Source organism: Pleurodeles waltl, chromosome 3_1 (genome assembly GCF_031143425.1).
Source record: "Pleurodeles waltl isolate 20211129_DDA chromosome 3_1, aPleWal1.hap1.20221129, whole genome shotgun sequence".
NCBI lineage: Eukaryota > Metazoa > Chordata > Amphibia > Caudata > Salamandridae > Pleurodeles > Pleurodeles waltl.
The window spans coordinates 351,083,128-351,101,635 of NC_090440.1; the positions used below are offsets into that span (position 1 = coordinate 351,083,128).

At 45.5% G+C, this 18,508-nt stretch overlaps 1 protein-coding gene across 1 annotated transcript in view; it reads right to left on the reverse strand.

Annotated features, from left to right (window-relative positions):
* SHC4 (SHC adaptor protein 4) overlaps nucleotides 1-18,508 on the reverse strand; it is a 271,212-nt gene that overhangs the window by 78,968 nt on the left and 173,736 nt on the right. Inside the window, exon 8 of the mRNA XM_069222504.1 lies at nucleotides 12,998-13,178. Within this exon, the coding sequence (XP_069078605.1) occupies nucleotides 12,998-13,178 (181 nt within the window). The remainder of the gene's footprint in view (nucleotides 1-12,997; nucleotides 13,179-18,508) is intronic.

Consider the following 18,508-nt stretch of genomic DNA (forward strand, 5'->3'; position numbering starts at 1 on the left):
AGTATAAATAAGTATGTACAGCAACTACACAAGTCCGGATAGTGTTCCATTCATTGTCCATGGACCAGTGGTCCCAAAATGCATGGGCGAAGCCCACACATGATACCTGCCTCGAAACAGAGAGAACACTGCTGGGGCATCAGCTCGACAAAAAACAGGCACCTCAGGGGGAAGGGGAGGGGGGGCACTTCAGCCTGATGAAGGGATGACGCCACTGCTCCACGAGGGGCTCCATGCCCACTGATTGGTCCTGGCAAGTGCAAAGCCACATTCTCACAAGTCTCTCAAGTGGGTGGTTTGCCCACTGATTGGTCCTGGGGAGTGCAAAGCCACAGTCTCACTAGTCTCTCAAGTGGGTGGTTTGCCCACTGATTGGTCCTGGGGAGTACAAAGCCACAGTCCCACAAGTCTCTCAAGTGGGTAGTTTGCCCACTGATTGGTCCTGGGGAGTGCAAAGCCACAGTCTCACAAGTCTCACAAGTGGGTGGTTTGCTCACTGATTGGTCCTAGGGAGTGCAAAGCCACAGTCTCACAAGTTGGTGGTTTACCCACTGATTGGTCCTGGGGAGTGCAAAGCCACAGTCTCTCAAGTGGATTCTTTTCTACATTGGCTCTGTGCCCAGAGCGCTTCATCCTGCCAAGGACTGGGGTAGTGGATGTATCTCTCCACTGGTTCTGGAGGGGGCTTTGTGCACAGAGTGCTTCATCCTGCCAAGGACTGGGTTAGTGGATGTATCTCTCCACTGGTTCTGGAGGGGGCTTTGTGCCCAGAGTGCTTCATCCTGCCAAGGACTGGGGATGTGGATGTATCTCTCCACTGGTTCTGGAGGGGGCTTTGTGCCCAGAGTGCTTCATCCTGCCAAGGACTGGGGTAGTGGATGTATCTCTCCACTGGTTCTGGAATGGGCTTTGTGCCCAGAGTGCTTTACATGGTGTGTGGCAGTTCCCATTCCCGCACATGGGTGTCAGAGCCACGAGATTTCCTGGGAACAGATAGCATGATACTCCATGGAGGCAGAGACATACTCCACCCTGCCGCGACTCAGCCTGCCATCTGCTGGTACTGCCAGTGGTGGTTGTGGTGCCTTCTGTACGCTGTGCAGGGTCCTTGACGTCTCCTGCAGCCTCTGGCGACTGCCCACTGGGGATGATGTCCATGTCGGCTGTGGTGGCACAGTCTGAGTACGTGGCGGGGCAGGTGGCGGTGGCTGCGGCAGTGTCAGCGGCGGACATGCTGATGGTGGTGCATGCGTCAGCACCTGTGGAGGGAGACACCAGGACGTCTCCTGCAGCCTCGGACGGCTGCCCACTGGGGATGATGCTGGGGACTGGAGCAGAGGCAGGTGGCGGTGCAGGTGGCAGTGCAGGTGGCGGTGGTTGCGGCGGTGTCCACCGTAGTACAGGTTGCTGTTCTGACCTGCAGAAGGGGTGTCAACAGTTCCTCACCCTGAGGCTCCGTGCCCTGAGCTGCCTTCCCTTTAGCTTTGTGTCCCTTCCCCACCTTGGAAGTCGCTGCTGGGACCTTGGCACTGTCCAATTTTATCTTGGAGGAGGCCTTGCTGCTTGGTTGGTGCGGCTTGTCCTTACGGCATGTTGTCCCCTTCTTCACCTTGGTAGGTGGTGGAATAGGGTGATCCTTGGCCTCATTAGGTGGCGCACTGGCAGCTCTGATGAGTGCGGCCCGTGATGTTACAGGACTTGCAGGGACCACAGTGCTGGAGGATTTCGTGGCTGAGGTGCTGGGCTGGGATCTGGACATCCTGGCCCTAGGGGAAGGACGGGGGGGAGGTGTAGAGAAAAGGTCAATGTTAGCCAGGAAACATTTTTTTAGACACACTGGGACAGGAAGATGGAGGGGGTTTGGGAGTGGAGGAAGAGGTAGTGGTTGTAGGAGGTGTACGTCTGCTGAATTTGAGTAAAGGTGCATGGGTTGGAGGCTGTTGTGAGGTGGATGGCTGTTAAGTGGGTGTGTGCTGACGTTTGTGTACTTTGGGAGGAGGGCTCACAGACACAGTGGGAGAGGACACAGGGGAAGTGTGAATGGTAGTGGGGTGGTGATTGCACGTGAGCGGTGTGTAGTGATGGGCGTGCTGGTGATGGAGGTAGTGGCTGAGGATGTAGTGCATGCAGGTGTGAGTGGAATGAGACAGGGAGGGAGGTGGAGGACATGGAGGAGGGGGACACAGTAGAGGCAGTGGATGTTGTCTGCATGGGTATGGTGCTTGTGTGAGTGCCTGTGGGATATGTGGTGCTTATGTTTGCCACGTCCACTCTTGTGTGTTGAAAAGTGTGGATGCTTGTCTGATGGTGTGCTTAGGATAGGCTGAGGTACAGGGGATTGGGTCTGGGTATTGGAAGTTGGAGTGGGGAGGCTGGACACAGGGACAATGGCTGCCAAAAGTGCTGAAGCCAGAGCCTGAAATGCTCTCTGTTGGGCCGCCACGCCAGAATAAATGCCCTCCAGGTATGCATTTGTTTGGTGCAAATGCCTCTCGACGCCCTGGATGGCATTCAAAATGGTTGATTGCCCAACAGTGAGGGATCTCAGGAGGTCAATAGCCTCCTCACTGAAGGCAGCAGGGCTGACTGGGGCAGGGCCTGAGGTGCTTGGGGGGAAGGAGATGCCCACCCTCCTGGGTGAGCAGGCACTGGAAACTCGATGAGGGGCTGCTGGGAGGGCGGTGCTGGTGGGGAGGTAGTGGCTGTACCTGTTGTTGTGGTAGGCACAGAGGTGCCCGCCACAACAAAGGAGCTCCCATCAGAGGAGGAGTCGCTGTCGCTGGTGTCTCCTCCTGTCCCCATCGTGGAGCTCTCCTCGCCTTCCGTCCCACTGGTGCCTTCAGACTCCGTACATTCACCCTCCAGGGCCATGTGGGTTGCAGCTCCCTCCTGCTCCGGTGCCACTGCTCCTCCGCCAGATGATGCTAATGCACACAAGGACAGGGTGACAAAACAAAAAAGGGAGGGAAGACAGAGGAGAGACATGGTCAATGGCTGCAACAACACCACAGTTGGCGGACACAACACACAGGGAGCAGCCCTATGCACTAGGCCATGCACTAACAGTTCAGGGGAAAATCACATGCCCATGGTGGACTGTGCCTATACCCATTTAATGCACACCTGGAACCCACAGGAGACTGACCAGGTGTAGAGGGCCACAACCACTTTTGGGGTTGGACTGGCACTGAGCCTGCCTAACAATGGATCTACCCTGGCATGCTTGGCCTGCCCTAGGGAAGCCCACAGCCCTCTTCCCACACCCAGAAACCTCATAAAGCGCGCAGAGTCAGCTGCATGAGACAATACTCAACCCCTTGTGGCTGCTATGATGCCCTCAAGCACCCATCCAACTCTGGATATGCCACCGCCAGGATCCGGTACATCAGGGGGGTCATGGTGTGACGGGCACCCCTTCCACGTTGGGAGGCCATCCCCAGCTGGGCCTCCACCGCCTTCTTGGTCCAGCAGCGCAAGTCCTCCCATCTTTTGCAGCAGTGGGTGCTCCGTCTATGGTAGACCCCCAGGATCCGCACTTCATTGGTGATGGTACGCCAAATACCCTTCTTCTGATGGGCGCTGACCTAGAGGAAATGTAAAGTAGGAATGGCTTTTAATCCCCTGTCTGGTTATTCTCACTCATTGGCCACAACCACCCACCCTGGGCCACAAACACATACACTGACCATACTCACATGCTGGCCTCTGCCTACCCCCCACCTGTATCTTCCATCGACGCCACTCCATACATTCATGTCCCATCCATCATGCTCACAGTGTACTCACCTGTTTGCCTGGTGGACTGTAGAGTTGCGTGTACTGGGGGAGGACCCCATCCACCAGTTTGTCCAACTCCTCCACAGTGAAGGCAGGGGCCCTTTCCCCAGACACTGTAGCCATTGTCACTTCCAGACCGAGATCACAGCAGCACTTGCAATGTAGTTCCTCTCCTGTTGAAGGTCAGGTATCATGTGAGTTAACAGATAGAAAATGGCAGTTACTTCCGCGGCGGTGCGTACCGTCACCACCGGCGTACATCATCATTGGCTCCTGGAACCTATAGGGCCCAATGATAACCAATGCTGAATTGCACCGCGTTCTTCGTCTGCCTACTGCGACGCTGCACAACGCCAGCGCAGTTACCTCATTTCCCCTTGTCCCTCCTTATAGGTCAGGCAGCCGCCATTTCAGGTGGCCACATGGCAGGCCAAATAACTGCGTCACAGCACTTTTGTGCTGGAATACGGACATACAGCGCTAAACACAGATTACATCACATTTGTTCTAAACACCCATGTGAAACCTATGTGGTGTATGACCCTCTGCTCACCCTTCTCCTCCATAGGGCACGTCCGCTGGGGCAGATGATGAGATGGCGTCATGCTCTGGTATACAGACCCCTAGTGGACCTGTCGACAATGGAAGACAGACACATCATCATCACATACAGACTTGATCCTGCCACAATCCAAGAACTGTGTGCCCAGTTGGAGCCAGACCTGATGTCAGCTATCCGCCATCCCACAAGAACACCCCTCTAGTGCAGGTCCTCTCAGTACTCCATTTCCTGGCCAGTGGGTCCTTTCAAACAACAGTGCCCATGGCATCAGGGATGTCACAGCCAATGTTCTCTAACGTGTTGACAAGAGTGTTGTCTGCCCTGCTGAAACACATGCGCAGCTGCATCGTATTACCCCAGGTGGAGGATTTGCCCACAGTGAAAGGTGACTTCTATGCCCTGGGACATATCCCCAACATCATTGGTGCCATTGATGGTACACATGTGGCATTTGTCCCCCTTCCCGCCCCCCTGCAGGAATATACAGGTGTACAGAAATCGCAAAAGCTACCATTCTATGAATGTGCAGATGGTGTGTTTGCCAGACCAGTACATCTCCCATGTGAATGCCAAGTATCCTGGCTCAGTGCATGACGCTTACATTTTGAGGAATAGCAGCATCCTCTATGTGATGGGGCAACTCCAGAGGCACAGTAGGCTAATAGGTGAGCCCAAGGTCCCAACACAGATTACATAGGTGTCTGGCTATGGTAGAGTCCCTAATGGTTGGTGTATGTTTCACAGTTGTCCCTCTATATTTGCAGGTGACTCTGGTTACCCCAACCTGTCATGGCTACTCACCCCAGTGAGAAATCCCAGGACAAGGGCAGAGGAACGCTACAATGAGGCACATGGGTGGACTAGGAGGATAATTGAGCGTACTTTCGGCCTCCTGAAGGCCAGGTTCTGGTGCCTCCATCTGACAGGTGGCTCCCTATACTACTCACAGAAGAAGGTGTGCCAGATCATTGTGGCATGCTGTATGTTGCACAACCTGGCTTTGCGATGCCATGTGCCTTTTCTGCAGAAGGATGGGCCTTGTGGCAGCTGTGGAGCCTGTGGACAGTGAAGAAGAGGAGGCAGAAGAAGAAGATGAACAACATCATCATGCAATACTTCCAGTGAGACACAGGTAAGAGACTGGCACTTCTCATCTCATATCAGACTACTGTAGGACATTACTTGATTATGCCTTTTTACATCTGTGTATGGACCCTGACAGTTCACTTTGGCTTTCCATTTTACAGATCTGTGTACCACTTTGTGCCTTCTGCTATGTTTACTGCTGCCCAACAACTGTCTAACATTGGTATGTGAAAATGAACATTGCCATTGCTATTTTTCTGAAAGTTTGCAATAACACTTTTGTGAAAGTACAGACTGACTCCAGATTGATTTGTGATTCAAGGGTGTTTATTTCTGTGCTAATAAGTGTAGGGGGCTGTGCAATAGGCTCAGGTGATGGTGGAGGAAAGTCCAGGATAGAGTCCAGTCTATTGGCATCATAGGTGCATTGTCCAAGGGGGAATAGAAAGTGGAGTAATGGCAGTTGAAAGTGGACAGGGTAGCAGAGTGGGACAGAAGGGTGACTATCAGGAGAGTCCTATTTCCTGGCGGGGGTCTTGGCAATGTTCTCTGTCTTGTGTCTGGATCTCAGAGACCGTTTGCGGGGTAGTCCTCCATCTGCAGGGGGTGGGGTGCTGGTGGCCTGTTGGTCCTGTAGCGGGACCTCCTGTCCACTAGCGCCGGCGGAGGTGGAGGGCTGTTCATCGTTCAGGCTAGTGTCAGGGGCCCGTTGGTGTGCCACTGTGTCCCTCTTGGTGTTGGCGATGTCTGCCAGCACACCTGCAATGGTGTATAGGGTGTTGTTAATGGACTTTAAGTCCTCCCTGGTCCCCAGGTAGTGTTCTTCCTGCAGCCGCTGGGTCTCCTGAAACTTGGCCAGTACCGTGCCCATGGTCTCCTGGGAATGATGGTATGCTCCCATGATGTTGGAGAGTGCCTCATGGAGAGTGGGTCCCTGGGCCTGTCCTCCCCCTGTCACACAGCAGTCCTCCCAGCTTCCCTGTTATCCTGTGCCTCCGTCCCCTGAACCGTGTGCCCACTGCCACTGACCCCAGGTCCCTGATTGTCTTGGGTTAGTGGGGTTGCCTCGGGTCCCTGTAGTGGTGAACACACTGCTGCTTGACGTGTCCTGGGGACAGTGGCATGGGCCCGCTGGGTGGATGCTGTGGTGGTGTTTCCTGAGGGAGGAGGTTCAGTGGTGGTTTGTGACTGTGGCAGGGGAACCGTCTGTCCCGAGGTCCCTGATGGGCCAGGCTGGTCATCTTGATCCTGGCGTGCAGAGCTGCTGTCGTCACTGTGGGCCTCTTCTGTGGGGGGACTGGACATGTCTGGCACCTCCTGTCCAGTGACGTTGGGTAGGGGTCCTGTTGGGGGGTAAATGCATAGTTATTGTATCTGTGTGTGCCCTCTTGTTCAATGTGTGAGTTACCCTCTACTCCTGTGCTTGGCTTATCGTCTTTGGCCTTGTGTGATTGCTAATTTTGGGGCCTGGGTGTGTATCTGTACTGGACATGCTTTGGTGATGGATGTCCATGCATTGGTGTGACATGCAGGGCTTGGGATTGGGATGTGTGTGTTGTGATAGTGGGGTATCTGTGGGGTGTTGGGGTGATGGGTGTGAGGGTAGGGGTAAGAGTTTGTGATGGCATGCAGGTAGGGGGGGTGAAAGTATTAAAGATTTGACTTATCAGAGTCCAGTCCTCCTGCTACTCCTGCGAGGCCCTCATGATGCATGATTGCCAAGCCTTCCTCCTCCCATGTTGTTAGTTGTGGGGGAGGAGGCGGGGGTCCACCGCCAGTCCTCTGTACAGCTACCTGGTGTCTGGATACCACGGAACGCACCTTCCCCTGTAGGTCGTTCCACTTCTTCCTGATGTCATCCCGTGTTCTTGGATGCTGTCCCACTGCGTTAACCTTGTCGACAAATCTCCGCCATAGCTCCATCTTCCTTACAATGGAGGTCTGCTGCACCTGTGATCCGAATAGCTGTGGCTCTACCCGGATGATTTCCTCCACCATGACTCTGAGCTCATCCTCAGAGAACCTGGCATGTCTTTGCGGTGCCATGATGTGGTATGGGTGATGTGTGAGGTGCTGTCTGTTGTGATGTGTGTGGGGATGTGTTGGGGTGTGTTGTTCGAGGTGTGTATGAGTGATGGTGTTGTGTGCCTGTGGAGGCTGGCGTTGTGTTTGATTATCTCTCTCTCTGGGCTTCTTCAAAACAGGTTGTTGTAAGGGTTTGTGGGTAATGTGGACGTGTGTTTTATAGTGTTGTGGGTGTGTGGGTGTGGTGTGTGTGTACGTGTATCTGGTGTGTGTATTTTGAATTGTCCAAAGTGGTGTAGTTTTGTTAGTGTGTGTGTATTTTGAGCGCGGCGGTGTGTACCGCCAATGGATTACCGCGGTTGAATGACCACCACGTTGATTCGTGGGTCGTGATAGTGTGGGCGTAGTTCTGTTGGCGTGACGGTGTAGGTTTTGGTATTGCCAGTTTATCAGCAACCTTTGGTGTGGCGGACTTGTGTGGGTGTCTGTATTGTGGTGGATTTCTAGATGTGGGTCGTAATACCTATAGCAGCATTCCGCCACGGTATCTTGACGGCCGTCAGCACGGCGGTAAGCGGGATTTACCGCCAGGGTTGTAATGAGGGCCAAAATGTCACAGTATATGGGCAAGTAGACCCTACAGATACATGTTTTATGTTATATTTTGTTTGTCCCATTGAGTTCAGATAGATTGCGAAGCCACCTTTGACAACACACAACAGTGATCCCAGGGCACTCTTTGTAGTCCTGTTGGAAGTCCTAGACCTAACGTTAATAAATTGGGATGAAAGATGTTGACTACATAAGAGTTTTTAGGGCAACTATATCTCTCAACTAATCTCTCACATCCATTTTTATCTATATCTTAGCACCCATTATTAAAGAGATCCTTGAGTTGTTTAAGATATTTTTAACACTCATAAGACCCCAGCAGGCTGTGAAAATATTCAAAGTCCTTTCTGTAATATGGTTGAGCCTAGCCTGGTTATTAGGGACCCGGATGAGACCTGATGATGAAGCATGCCACTAAAAGAGTGGGTGAGGGTCTAACAAAAAAATCTTGAGCTTTCCCGATACAGGGTTCACATTATTTTTTCATTTCTGGGTATGGGATACCCTTCTGTGTTAGAGTATTAATTAGGGAGATTGTAGCCCCCTATTTCTATAAACGTCTCTCTCTCTTCTTCACAAGAAGTGGTTTGTGAGCCACTTTTTAGTCAATTGTATTGTGCTTTGCGACTTTTAGAAAGTGGTAATTTGCCTACCTAAAACAAATGCTTTCCTGTCTGTGTCCAGCTGTCACCTGGCCCCTGATGGTTCACTTGGGGTGAGATATTTATTTCTCCCTCACATTGGAGAGAGGGCTCAGAGAGTAGTGAGAGGAAGTCCTCCATTGACAGGATGGCCTTGGGGAGTGGAGGGTGCTGTGCGTAGCCCCTTCCTGAGATTCAAAGGATGGCTACATTGTCACGCGTAGGCCTGCCTCCACTTTCTCTCTCTAGTCAGGCTGGCACCAAGCCCAGTGGGAGAGGAACTGAAAATAACTAGTTTAGGGGTGGACAAGGTCTTGCTCAGCATCCAAAGGCTGGCACTGGGCATAAACATGGACCCACAGATGTCTCCTCAGAGCACTTTTGGCCAGGTGGAGAATCAGAAGAAGGACTTCGTGGCTATGTGAAGAACCTGAAGGAAGAATGGACCTGCTTGCCTTGAACCCAGAACCCCAGAAGTGACTCAAAGGGTCAGTTGGCTTCCAAAAGTCTCTGTCCCTGCAAATGCCCAGCTGATCAGTACCACCTGAATCTGACATGGACCCCGCTACTGACCTCTGCCTCTGCCTCTGTTATAGTGAGTCCTAACACCCAAGTGGTTCCCCCCACATCCAAGCCCTTGCTGGTGATAGAGTGTACTCCTCGTATCTACACTACAAAAGCTGGAACTTTTTGCCAACTTTCTGCCTAGAGATCTGACAAAGGCTGAGATCGCCAATAAAGCCTCAGCCATTGACGTTAAATTGTCAGTCAGCCTCAGCTTTCTGGTTTGCCCCGCTAAGGTAGAGATGACTTCCAGAAAAGTTTCTAAATCCGAAGATAGAGGGCTTCTTTGGGACTGACATCGAGCAGCAACCCATCAACATCAAAGTCTTCCTGGGCACAGACTTTGGTCTTATCCTATTTAGAGCTTTCCTGCCTTCTTTGACAACTGCATCGGAACTGGCTCTTCAACAATCCACCATTGTCATGTCCTGCTTTGGTCCCAGTTTACAGCATACCACCCTGATGACTCGTCACTGACCACTTTTTCTTCATAAAGGTTTTAAGTTCGTAGGTAAACTTTCCACTGGGACAAACCTGATCCCTTTATCTGGCAATCCATTGTGTTAGCCTCAACTAGTGTGACCTCTGCGGCTGCCACTTTGTTGTTCTTCAAACTATAGAAATTCATATCTCTGGTTCTATTTATTAGGTTTCTGTTGCTTTGGTGCCATTTTATTTATTAGAACATCTTCTATTTTTTGGAATTGGTTTGGGATTTTTCTTGTCTTGTGTTTTGCTTTATTACTTTTTGAGTACAGCATAAATAGTTTACACCTTGCCTCTAAATTAAGCCTGACTGCTTAGTGCCAAGCTACCAGAGAGTTAGATACAGGTTTATTTAGTCGCCTACGTGGTTTACCATGAGTAAGATTGGGAATATTATTAAACGCTTGTTAAACAAACAATTAACCAAAGGCCTTTTAGATACAGAGTCATGTTGATGATGTTTCAAATGTTATCCAGATTGCTCATTCAGAGTCAGTTGCAAATTGAGAATTAAATTCTGTGGTAAGAGTTGAAAACTCATACTACAATAGGAAAGACTTGACAATACGATTGCCTAGGTTAGAGATGTGTTATGAGAAGTTGCGAGTGGGGGGTTATTACGGATGTTAAGTGCATTGCACACTTCACCACTGAATTTTGGTTCAAATTATGTATTACTGGCAAAAAAGTCAGAGATTCATCTCGCCATCACTCTGCAGCAAGAGTGTTGTGAATGGAAATCATATTATAGGCTTAATGTATGCTATAGACAGCACAAAAATAAAGAATGAAATGGTTGCATTTATCTGGTAATTACTGAGCAGAATTCCAGTTCATAGTTTTTTAGATAATCTTGGGTTGCTTGTGATCTCATCTAAAAGGAACTTGGCCTGCTAGTTTAGTCTGGACATTTCTTAGTAGAGCAGGACCGAGTATGATTTGCAGATGACTGGTTCCTATCTAGAGTAGTGTGGTAGGCACAAAGGTGTACTGGAATATGCCAGTGGCAAGCATATCAACCATCACCTATGTGTTTCACTGTGATGCCTTATGAACAAAGGGTGGTTCCAAATTTGGGTCTCTGCCAGGATCCATGGAAGAACAAAGAGATGCAGGAAAATCAGGAAGTTCAGGTTGTAAAACACAATCACTCAGGCCTAGAAAGAGAGAGATCAGGTAGGACGTATGGAAGACCAGTCTCTGGAGAGTGGAACATGGTAAACTTTGGTAGGCCTTCCGGGGGACATAGTAATAGTGGTATCCATGATTGATTAAACATAGCTAATAAGGAAAAGCTACAAACACTTCTGGGGCAGTTTAAATAGAGACAGCGGAAGAAACAGATGCCACACAACTTTTCATGGTTGTATAGGTCTTGCTGCCAATAGAATTTAGCTCACTGCGGGGCATCCTGTGTACTTTGCTGTTTTATCTATTTTCATGGTTCCAATTTACTTTGCAGCCCTAATGAAAACTACCCTGTTGCTTCACGCTGTGCTGCTCACAAGCCTTGTTCAAAGAGACCCACTTTGGTTCATTGATACTAACAGCCCCGAAGAGGGTTTCTGGTACAGCCTTGATGGAACATGACATCTGTGTCTTCTGTGGAATATTGGGTGAGCATGCTGATACCAGCAAAGTCCTCGGCTTGTGTCTGCTTATCATGCTTTACATTCTGGACGCATAAAATATTTGGTTATCTATAGGAATCCCTATGGATCAGAATTAACTGTCATTGTTCTCCAGTCCCTGTGTCCATAACCACCTTGCTATGACACCTGCATTCTGAGGGCAGGTCATGAAAGCCTCTGTAAATCTTAGATGAGGTCCAAAGAGAGGTATATCCACTAAGACCTTGTAAGCAGTAGCCAGTGTATGTTTCCCTTCCTTTACCTACACTTCCTCCTGGGGTAATTACAACCTACCAATAATGCATTCCCTGGATTGTCTAAAATCCACAGACAGGAGTATTGATGGACCTACACTGGAATTCCTGCCTCACACCCTAATTACCTTGAGAATCGTAACAGTCCCAAGCTCTCTGTGCCACAGGACTTAAGCTGCACTTCAGTGATGAGGTCCAACAGTGCTAGAAGTTGTCTGGGGTTATTTGTATTCCTACTTAGAGGGGACTGAGCAGGTGTTTGGGCTGGACTGTTCTCATCAGTGAAGGGCCAAGCTTAATTTGCATGTGGCTGGTTCCGGCAGTAGTGGCATTATAAGCAAAACAATGGAATGGTTTGCAACTTGAGCAATTGCCAGTGGCTGAAATTTGTCAAAGTATACTATCCATTCCATTTATGTTTCAGTGTAAGACTTAAATCAGTAACCATCTGAGAAAGGGCGGCCTACCAGATGACCTCCAACTCATTAATCTTCTTTCTGACCTCACTGAGACAGTTCCCCACTTTCAGTTATCCCAAGAAGCACACCTGGGTCCACAAGGATATGGCTATCATCAGCATTCAAGTGATATTATTGACTACCCCGGTCAATGCACTCACCTGCTGGTACACATAAAGGAGAAGGCCAGTTCTTATGCTGCACCATTGGTGCATTTGGTAAGTCCTGTGATGCATAAAATATTCCATTCACCTTAGTAATACAAATATTAAGGCTATTTGAATTATTATGGGTGGTATATACATGACATTGGTGGACATAAGCGTAATCATAATAAAACTCTAATACAATCATTACAACAGACATTAGACAATTAAGTTACTCAAGTAGAATTGTGAATCCCACACACAAAACAATTAGTGCACATGGTTGATTATGGTTTCTCAGGGAAAGGAACTGTTACCTAATCTAAATCAACGTGATTTTTAAAACTCTAAGGAGCCAAAACCCTGATTGAAGTTTGTTCGGCAGGTGTATATTGCAAATATTAGTCTAGGAGAATCAGATGGTCCCTTGTAGATTTCTTTCACAGCAGTTCTACCACTGTTTTCCTAAGGGTCTTGAGTCATGGTATAATCATAAGGATTCATCTGTTACCAAAATTGAAACTGCCGTACAAGAAGGTAATGTCTGACAGATTTGTATGTTTATTGTGTTTGCTAAATAGTGATTTACTCTTGTCCGATCTTAAAAAGGAGTGAACTTATGTTATAGAACAGCTTAACTGTGACTAAAACCATCTGTAGGCGGGCTGCTTGAATACCTAGACTGACACAATTTGGCCCTATTGGTATGAGGGTTCTGGGAAGTTTCTTTATAGGAGAAATAATCATTTTCTTACCAAACCATATTGCTTCTCCCGGGGATTAAGACAATTGAGTCTTTCTGGAGTACATTCTAGACTTCTGCGCATGTCCAGAACACCGCCTGTAGGAGGCCACTTGCCTGGAATTTCATTGTAGTACTCATGATCTTCTTTATCCGCTACATTCCAAGCTGAGCTTCCAAGCAGAATGGTCTCACTGAAGAAGAAGAGTTATGAGAACAGTATGAGTTTGAAATCAATGTTTAACCACAATGTTTTTCTGTGAGACAACACAGCATTCTATGGCACCAGAATGCCTAAGAAACTACACATTTACATCTAGTTCAGAGAAGACTGATTAGTTTTGTACTACTTCAAGGGAAAGCCATGAATGGGCTCCTAAAACATTACCCATCTATTTCTGCATAACAATTTGTCTTAGTTGTCTGGTTCTTGTACACTTTTTCTATCAAATTACCCCCATAAATTCGGTCACTCTGCATTTAATTGTGATCATATATTATAGGGTATCCAAATTTGAACCAGACTGGTAGGTACTGGATTTAGGGCTTGATATAAAATTTTGCTGTTGGACAATCCACACCCTCCCTCACCACACTGACACAAGGAGGTCTGCAACGTTCAACATTTTCTAACACAGAGGCATGGCCAATGTGACCCTGCTGTCATGGTAGGAGTCATCTTGACAAAACAACTGTGTTGGGGTAGTGCCATCGTGCTTGAGCAGGCTGGTGGAACTGCTGTCACCTTCTGTATATACAGGCAGTGTTTCCCAAATTGGAGGTACATTTCCATAACCGCATTATAAGTGTCTTCTTGGATGTGTTGTCCGATGCATGACTGACATGTTTTTCATAGTGAAAAGATATGGATAGTGCACCACTGCGCAAAGTCAGTAAAGTCCAGTAACACAACGTTGTCTTTTAAAATCTTCATTTTTTATTATTGCTTTTTCTTAAACAAACGAGCAATCAGCCAACGCGTTTCGTCCTACACAAAAAGACTTCTTCAGGGCTGAAATGTAACACAAAAATACTGTATATATCACACCAGGACAGAAAAAGACACAATAAATACAAAAATAATTTAACAACAAAAAGAAAATGTACAAAAACATACAAAAAATATATACAAAAGATCACCTCTAATATACATACTTATGGTCATAAAGAACTCATAATCATAAGAGACAAGGGACACATGCTACCAGGAATGTTATTCACACATATAGTTGATGAAGACACATATATTAATATATCACATGACACATATTGCTAATATTTACAAAGACAAAATACCAAAAACAAAATATAAACACCAGTTTTTTAAAAAAAAGATATCATCTACATAGTTCTCAATATTTTTATAATATCTCCATCATTCTGTAATTTGTAACAATATATTTATTGAAAAGAAAATTAATAATAATAAATTTTTTATGTATAGAGAAATAAATATGATATCAAACACATCATACCTTATATTTGCATGGTCTTTAAATTGATTGTCTTTCCATATTATTGGAATTAAATGTCCAACCTATTATTACTAAAAAGAATGACAACACTATGTAATATCCCACGGATTGAGAAACGAGTAACAACCAAAATTATCAACTACCCACAAATAAATTTAATATTTTCAACATTTTCAAAAGATGGAGAATTTAAAAAGAGGTCAACAAACTCCATAAACAAATAGCCCTACCTAAATGGCCAAAAATGCCACAAAGAAAGACCACCAAAAGAGCCCATAATATATATTTTTTTAAAACACGAGAAATTGCACTCTGAAGATAATAACCAAAGCTTTTAAGAATAAATATATAAATATAGCTATTTCTATTTTACAAAAAATCACAGCTCATAAACCATAACCCCACAAACCTACAAGTGCTTAGACAAAAACATATATTTATAAATTCTAACACCACACATGTACTAATATGCTATTAATTTGTGTTATTACTACAAAACAATCCCAATGGGAGAGGAAATTAATAGGCATACTACAAAACAGCGTTCCACAGGATGACATTTACAAAGAAAAGGCATTTGCGTTATATTTCAATTTAAATGCCTAGTCATTAATAATACTGCCTGAAAGGTCCGTGAAGCACGTGAAATTGCAATCAATTAGTAACCGCTTGTAATAACACGAATTAATAGCATATTAGTACATATTAGTATGTAAATATATGTTTTTGTCTAAGCACTTGTAGGTTTGTGGGGTTATGGTTTATGAGCTGTGTTTTTTTGTAAAATAGAAATAGCTATATTTATATATTTATTCTTAAAACCTTTGGTTATTATCTTTAGAGTGCAATTTCTCGTGTTTTTTTTTTTTTTAATTAATTATATTATGGGCTCTTTTGGTGGTCTTTCTTTGTGGCATTTTTGGCCATTTAGGTAGGGCTATTTGTTTATGGAGTTTGTTGACCTCTTTTTAAATTCTCCATCTTTTGAAAATTTAGAAAATATTAAATTTATGTGTGGGTAGTCGATAATTTTGGTTGTTACTCGTTTCTCAATCCGTGGGATATTACATAGTGTTGTCATTCTTTTTAGTAATAATAGGTTGGACATTTAATTCCAATAATATGGAAAGACCATCTATTTAAAGACCATGCAAATATAAGGTATGATGTGTTTGATATCATATTTATTTCTCTATTTATAAAATATGGATTATTATTATTTTTTCTTTTCAATAAATATATTGTTAAAAATTACAGAATGATGGCGATATTATAAAAATCTTTAGAACTATGTAGATTATACCCTTTTTTAAAAAAAACTGGTGTTTATATTTTGTTTTTTGTATTTTGTCTCCGTAAATATTAGCAATATGTGTCATGTGATATATTAATATATGTGTCTTCATCAACTATATGTGTGAATAACATTCCTGGTAGCATGTGTCCCTTGTCTCTTATGATTATGAGTTCTTTATGACCATAAGTATGTGTATTAGAGGTGATTTTTTTGTATATATTTTTTGTATGTTTTTTTATACATTTTCTTTTTGTTGTTAAATTATTTTTGTATTTATTGTGTCTTTTTCTGTCTTGGTGTGATATATACAGTCTTTTTGTGTTACATTTCAGCCCTGAAGAAGTCCTTTTGTGTAGGACGAAACGCGTTGGCTGATTGCTCATTTGTTCAAGAAAAAGCAATAATAAAAAATTAAAATTTTTAAAAGACAACGTTGTGTTACTGGACTTTACTGACTTTGCGCAGTGGTGCACTATCCATATCTTTTTGCATGTAATCCTTTCAGGATTGCCCCTGTGGTGGCAGGTGCCGTGATTTGTGCACAGGTATAGCCATAGATATTGGGCAACAATATAGTTCACAGAGTTTTAATATTTATGGTAGTCCAAGACAGGTGCATTTGTAAGGTTTAACCAGCCACCAATTCAGTAGCAGTTTATGTTTTTCATAGTGGTCTGACACGGAGCTGGCATCACTGAAAATGGTGGCAGAGCAACATGTCTAAATTGGATGGCTGGTCCAAAGCTGCTTGTAGAGATGTCTCCACAGCATGACAGTTTTATCATTCATTTCTGGTGCTGCTCTGCTATCACGAATTCTATGAGAAATTGAGTTGTTGGTAGACTGGGTTGTGAGCCCTGGTCAAGCAACATCCACAATCCCTTGCAGAGTGAACCACAAAAAGTATCTAATTTAACCTGTGCTTAACCCTGGGTAGCTTGCACAAACAAAGTGTCAGGCTATACTTAGAGGTAATGTGTTAAGTATTTATGCAGTACACAAACAGCAATACAGTGAAAATACAACACATTTAGGGGTGGGTGGAACTCACAGGGTTTTACGCCTGGGAATTCCTCAGAGTTACTTAAAAACTCTCCAATATTCCGAAGAGTTCTACTCGCCCCTAATTAACGAATAAGCAACATGTTCTTCCCGATCTCTCCTCTTCTAACATCTTCTGTGCAATTTCCTTGTCAAAACTTCCTGAAGACAGCGAGTTTCAGTGCTTTTCCTGCTCCTCCCTACACCCTGCTAGATCATATCACACACAAACACTGAGCACAAGCCAGTTCGTTTTGCCAGTACTCTTGCCCCACCCTCAGTGAGATGAAGCGGTGCTCTCTCCCTGCTGCTCAGATGAAGATGGCCATATGTTTCTAGAAAGCTAAAACTACAATGTGTTTCATAGAGGCCTATAGGAACTATGGCAGCTAAGCAGAACTTGAGAGAACAGTCACAACCACCTAGCCTTTTATTGCAGTAACTCCTTGCTCTTTAATTTATCCCCGGTTGGTAACTATTAGTGCGATATTATCCATCAGAAGAACTACAGTATATGTAGAAAAACGACTTGGCATGTTGCTGTGATAGTATGCACACCTTAGTAGCCCCTTATACGTCGCAGAGGTGTATTTGTTTAAACGGAAGCATTGTGTGAGTAAAATATGCATTTTCCAAGAAGGTATCAATCAAGGAGCAATCTAGGTGCCACTGCGCCTCCTGCTCCATCTTTAAGATTGTCTGCTGTGCTTTCATTTAACCCATCACATTAGTTGTGAATATTTCTCCTATTCAGGAGTCATGAGGTTGCTACACATATTATTTATTATAGGCAATGTTCAACCACACCTTGACTATTGGTGTTTAATTCAGTTACATTTCTAATTGATATTTGTCTTAAAAACAAAATATATACAATGACTATGTGCCTGCATTAGACTATTCACACGTGGAGACTTCTCCGGTGATATGTTTCTAGTGTCATCTAGTGGATTTATTCTGGGAAGTTTGATGCAAGCGAGAGTCTAGCAAATGAAAGAAATTATATGATTTAAAGCTCTGCTTAGTAATTATTGCCACAAACAAACCCCAGGGATCAAGGCGGGGTGGGGGTGAGGGGCGGATGGTAATCAAAAGCACCACAGTGCAGCAACAAACACCTGCCATCAAGGACTGCAGAAACATACAATACTAATCTCAAAACACAGGCAAGATCTTCTTATCCAAGTCCCAGGCAAACACAGTCAAAGACATCCACAGCAAGCAGCACTCTCCCACAAGGCTCCCACTCAGGTTCACTGTGGTTTCATACTCTGACTCCGTTTCAGTGTGTCCACTGCCGAGTTGGAATTAAACTCTCTCTAGCCCCCTCCCCCACCAGTCGACAGGGATATCACTCACCAGGAGCAGCAGGAAACGCTGGGCCTGGGCAGTTGTGTTTTTCATGGTGCCAATCACTGTCCTACAGGAGGAATGGGAGACCTGCATAGTCCAGCTGCCCAGCCTCCAGAAAGGGGTGATAGAGGCATAGACATAGAACAGAGACTGGTTACGATCATCTTGTCTGGCAACCATTTGAGGATGGAAACATTTCTCTTCCACTAGAATTGACACTCTACGAAGTCCCTTACTCCATTTGAAAGAGAGTGTCTCTTCTTAATTCCATCATTGGGAGAAGAGTGGCAGAATTAATTAATTAAGCGCTACAAGAGTAAGGCAGATTTACTAAATCCCTCCATTTCTCCTGACGGAA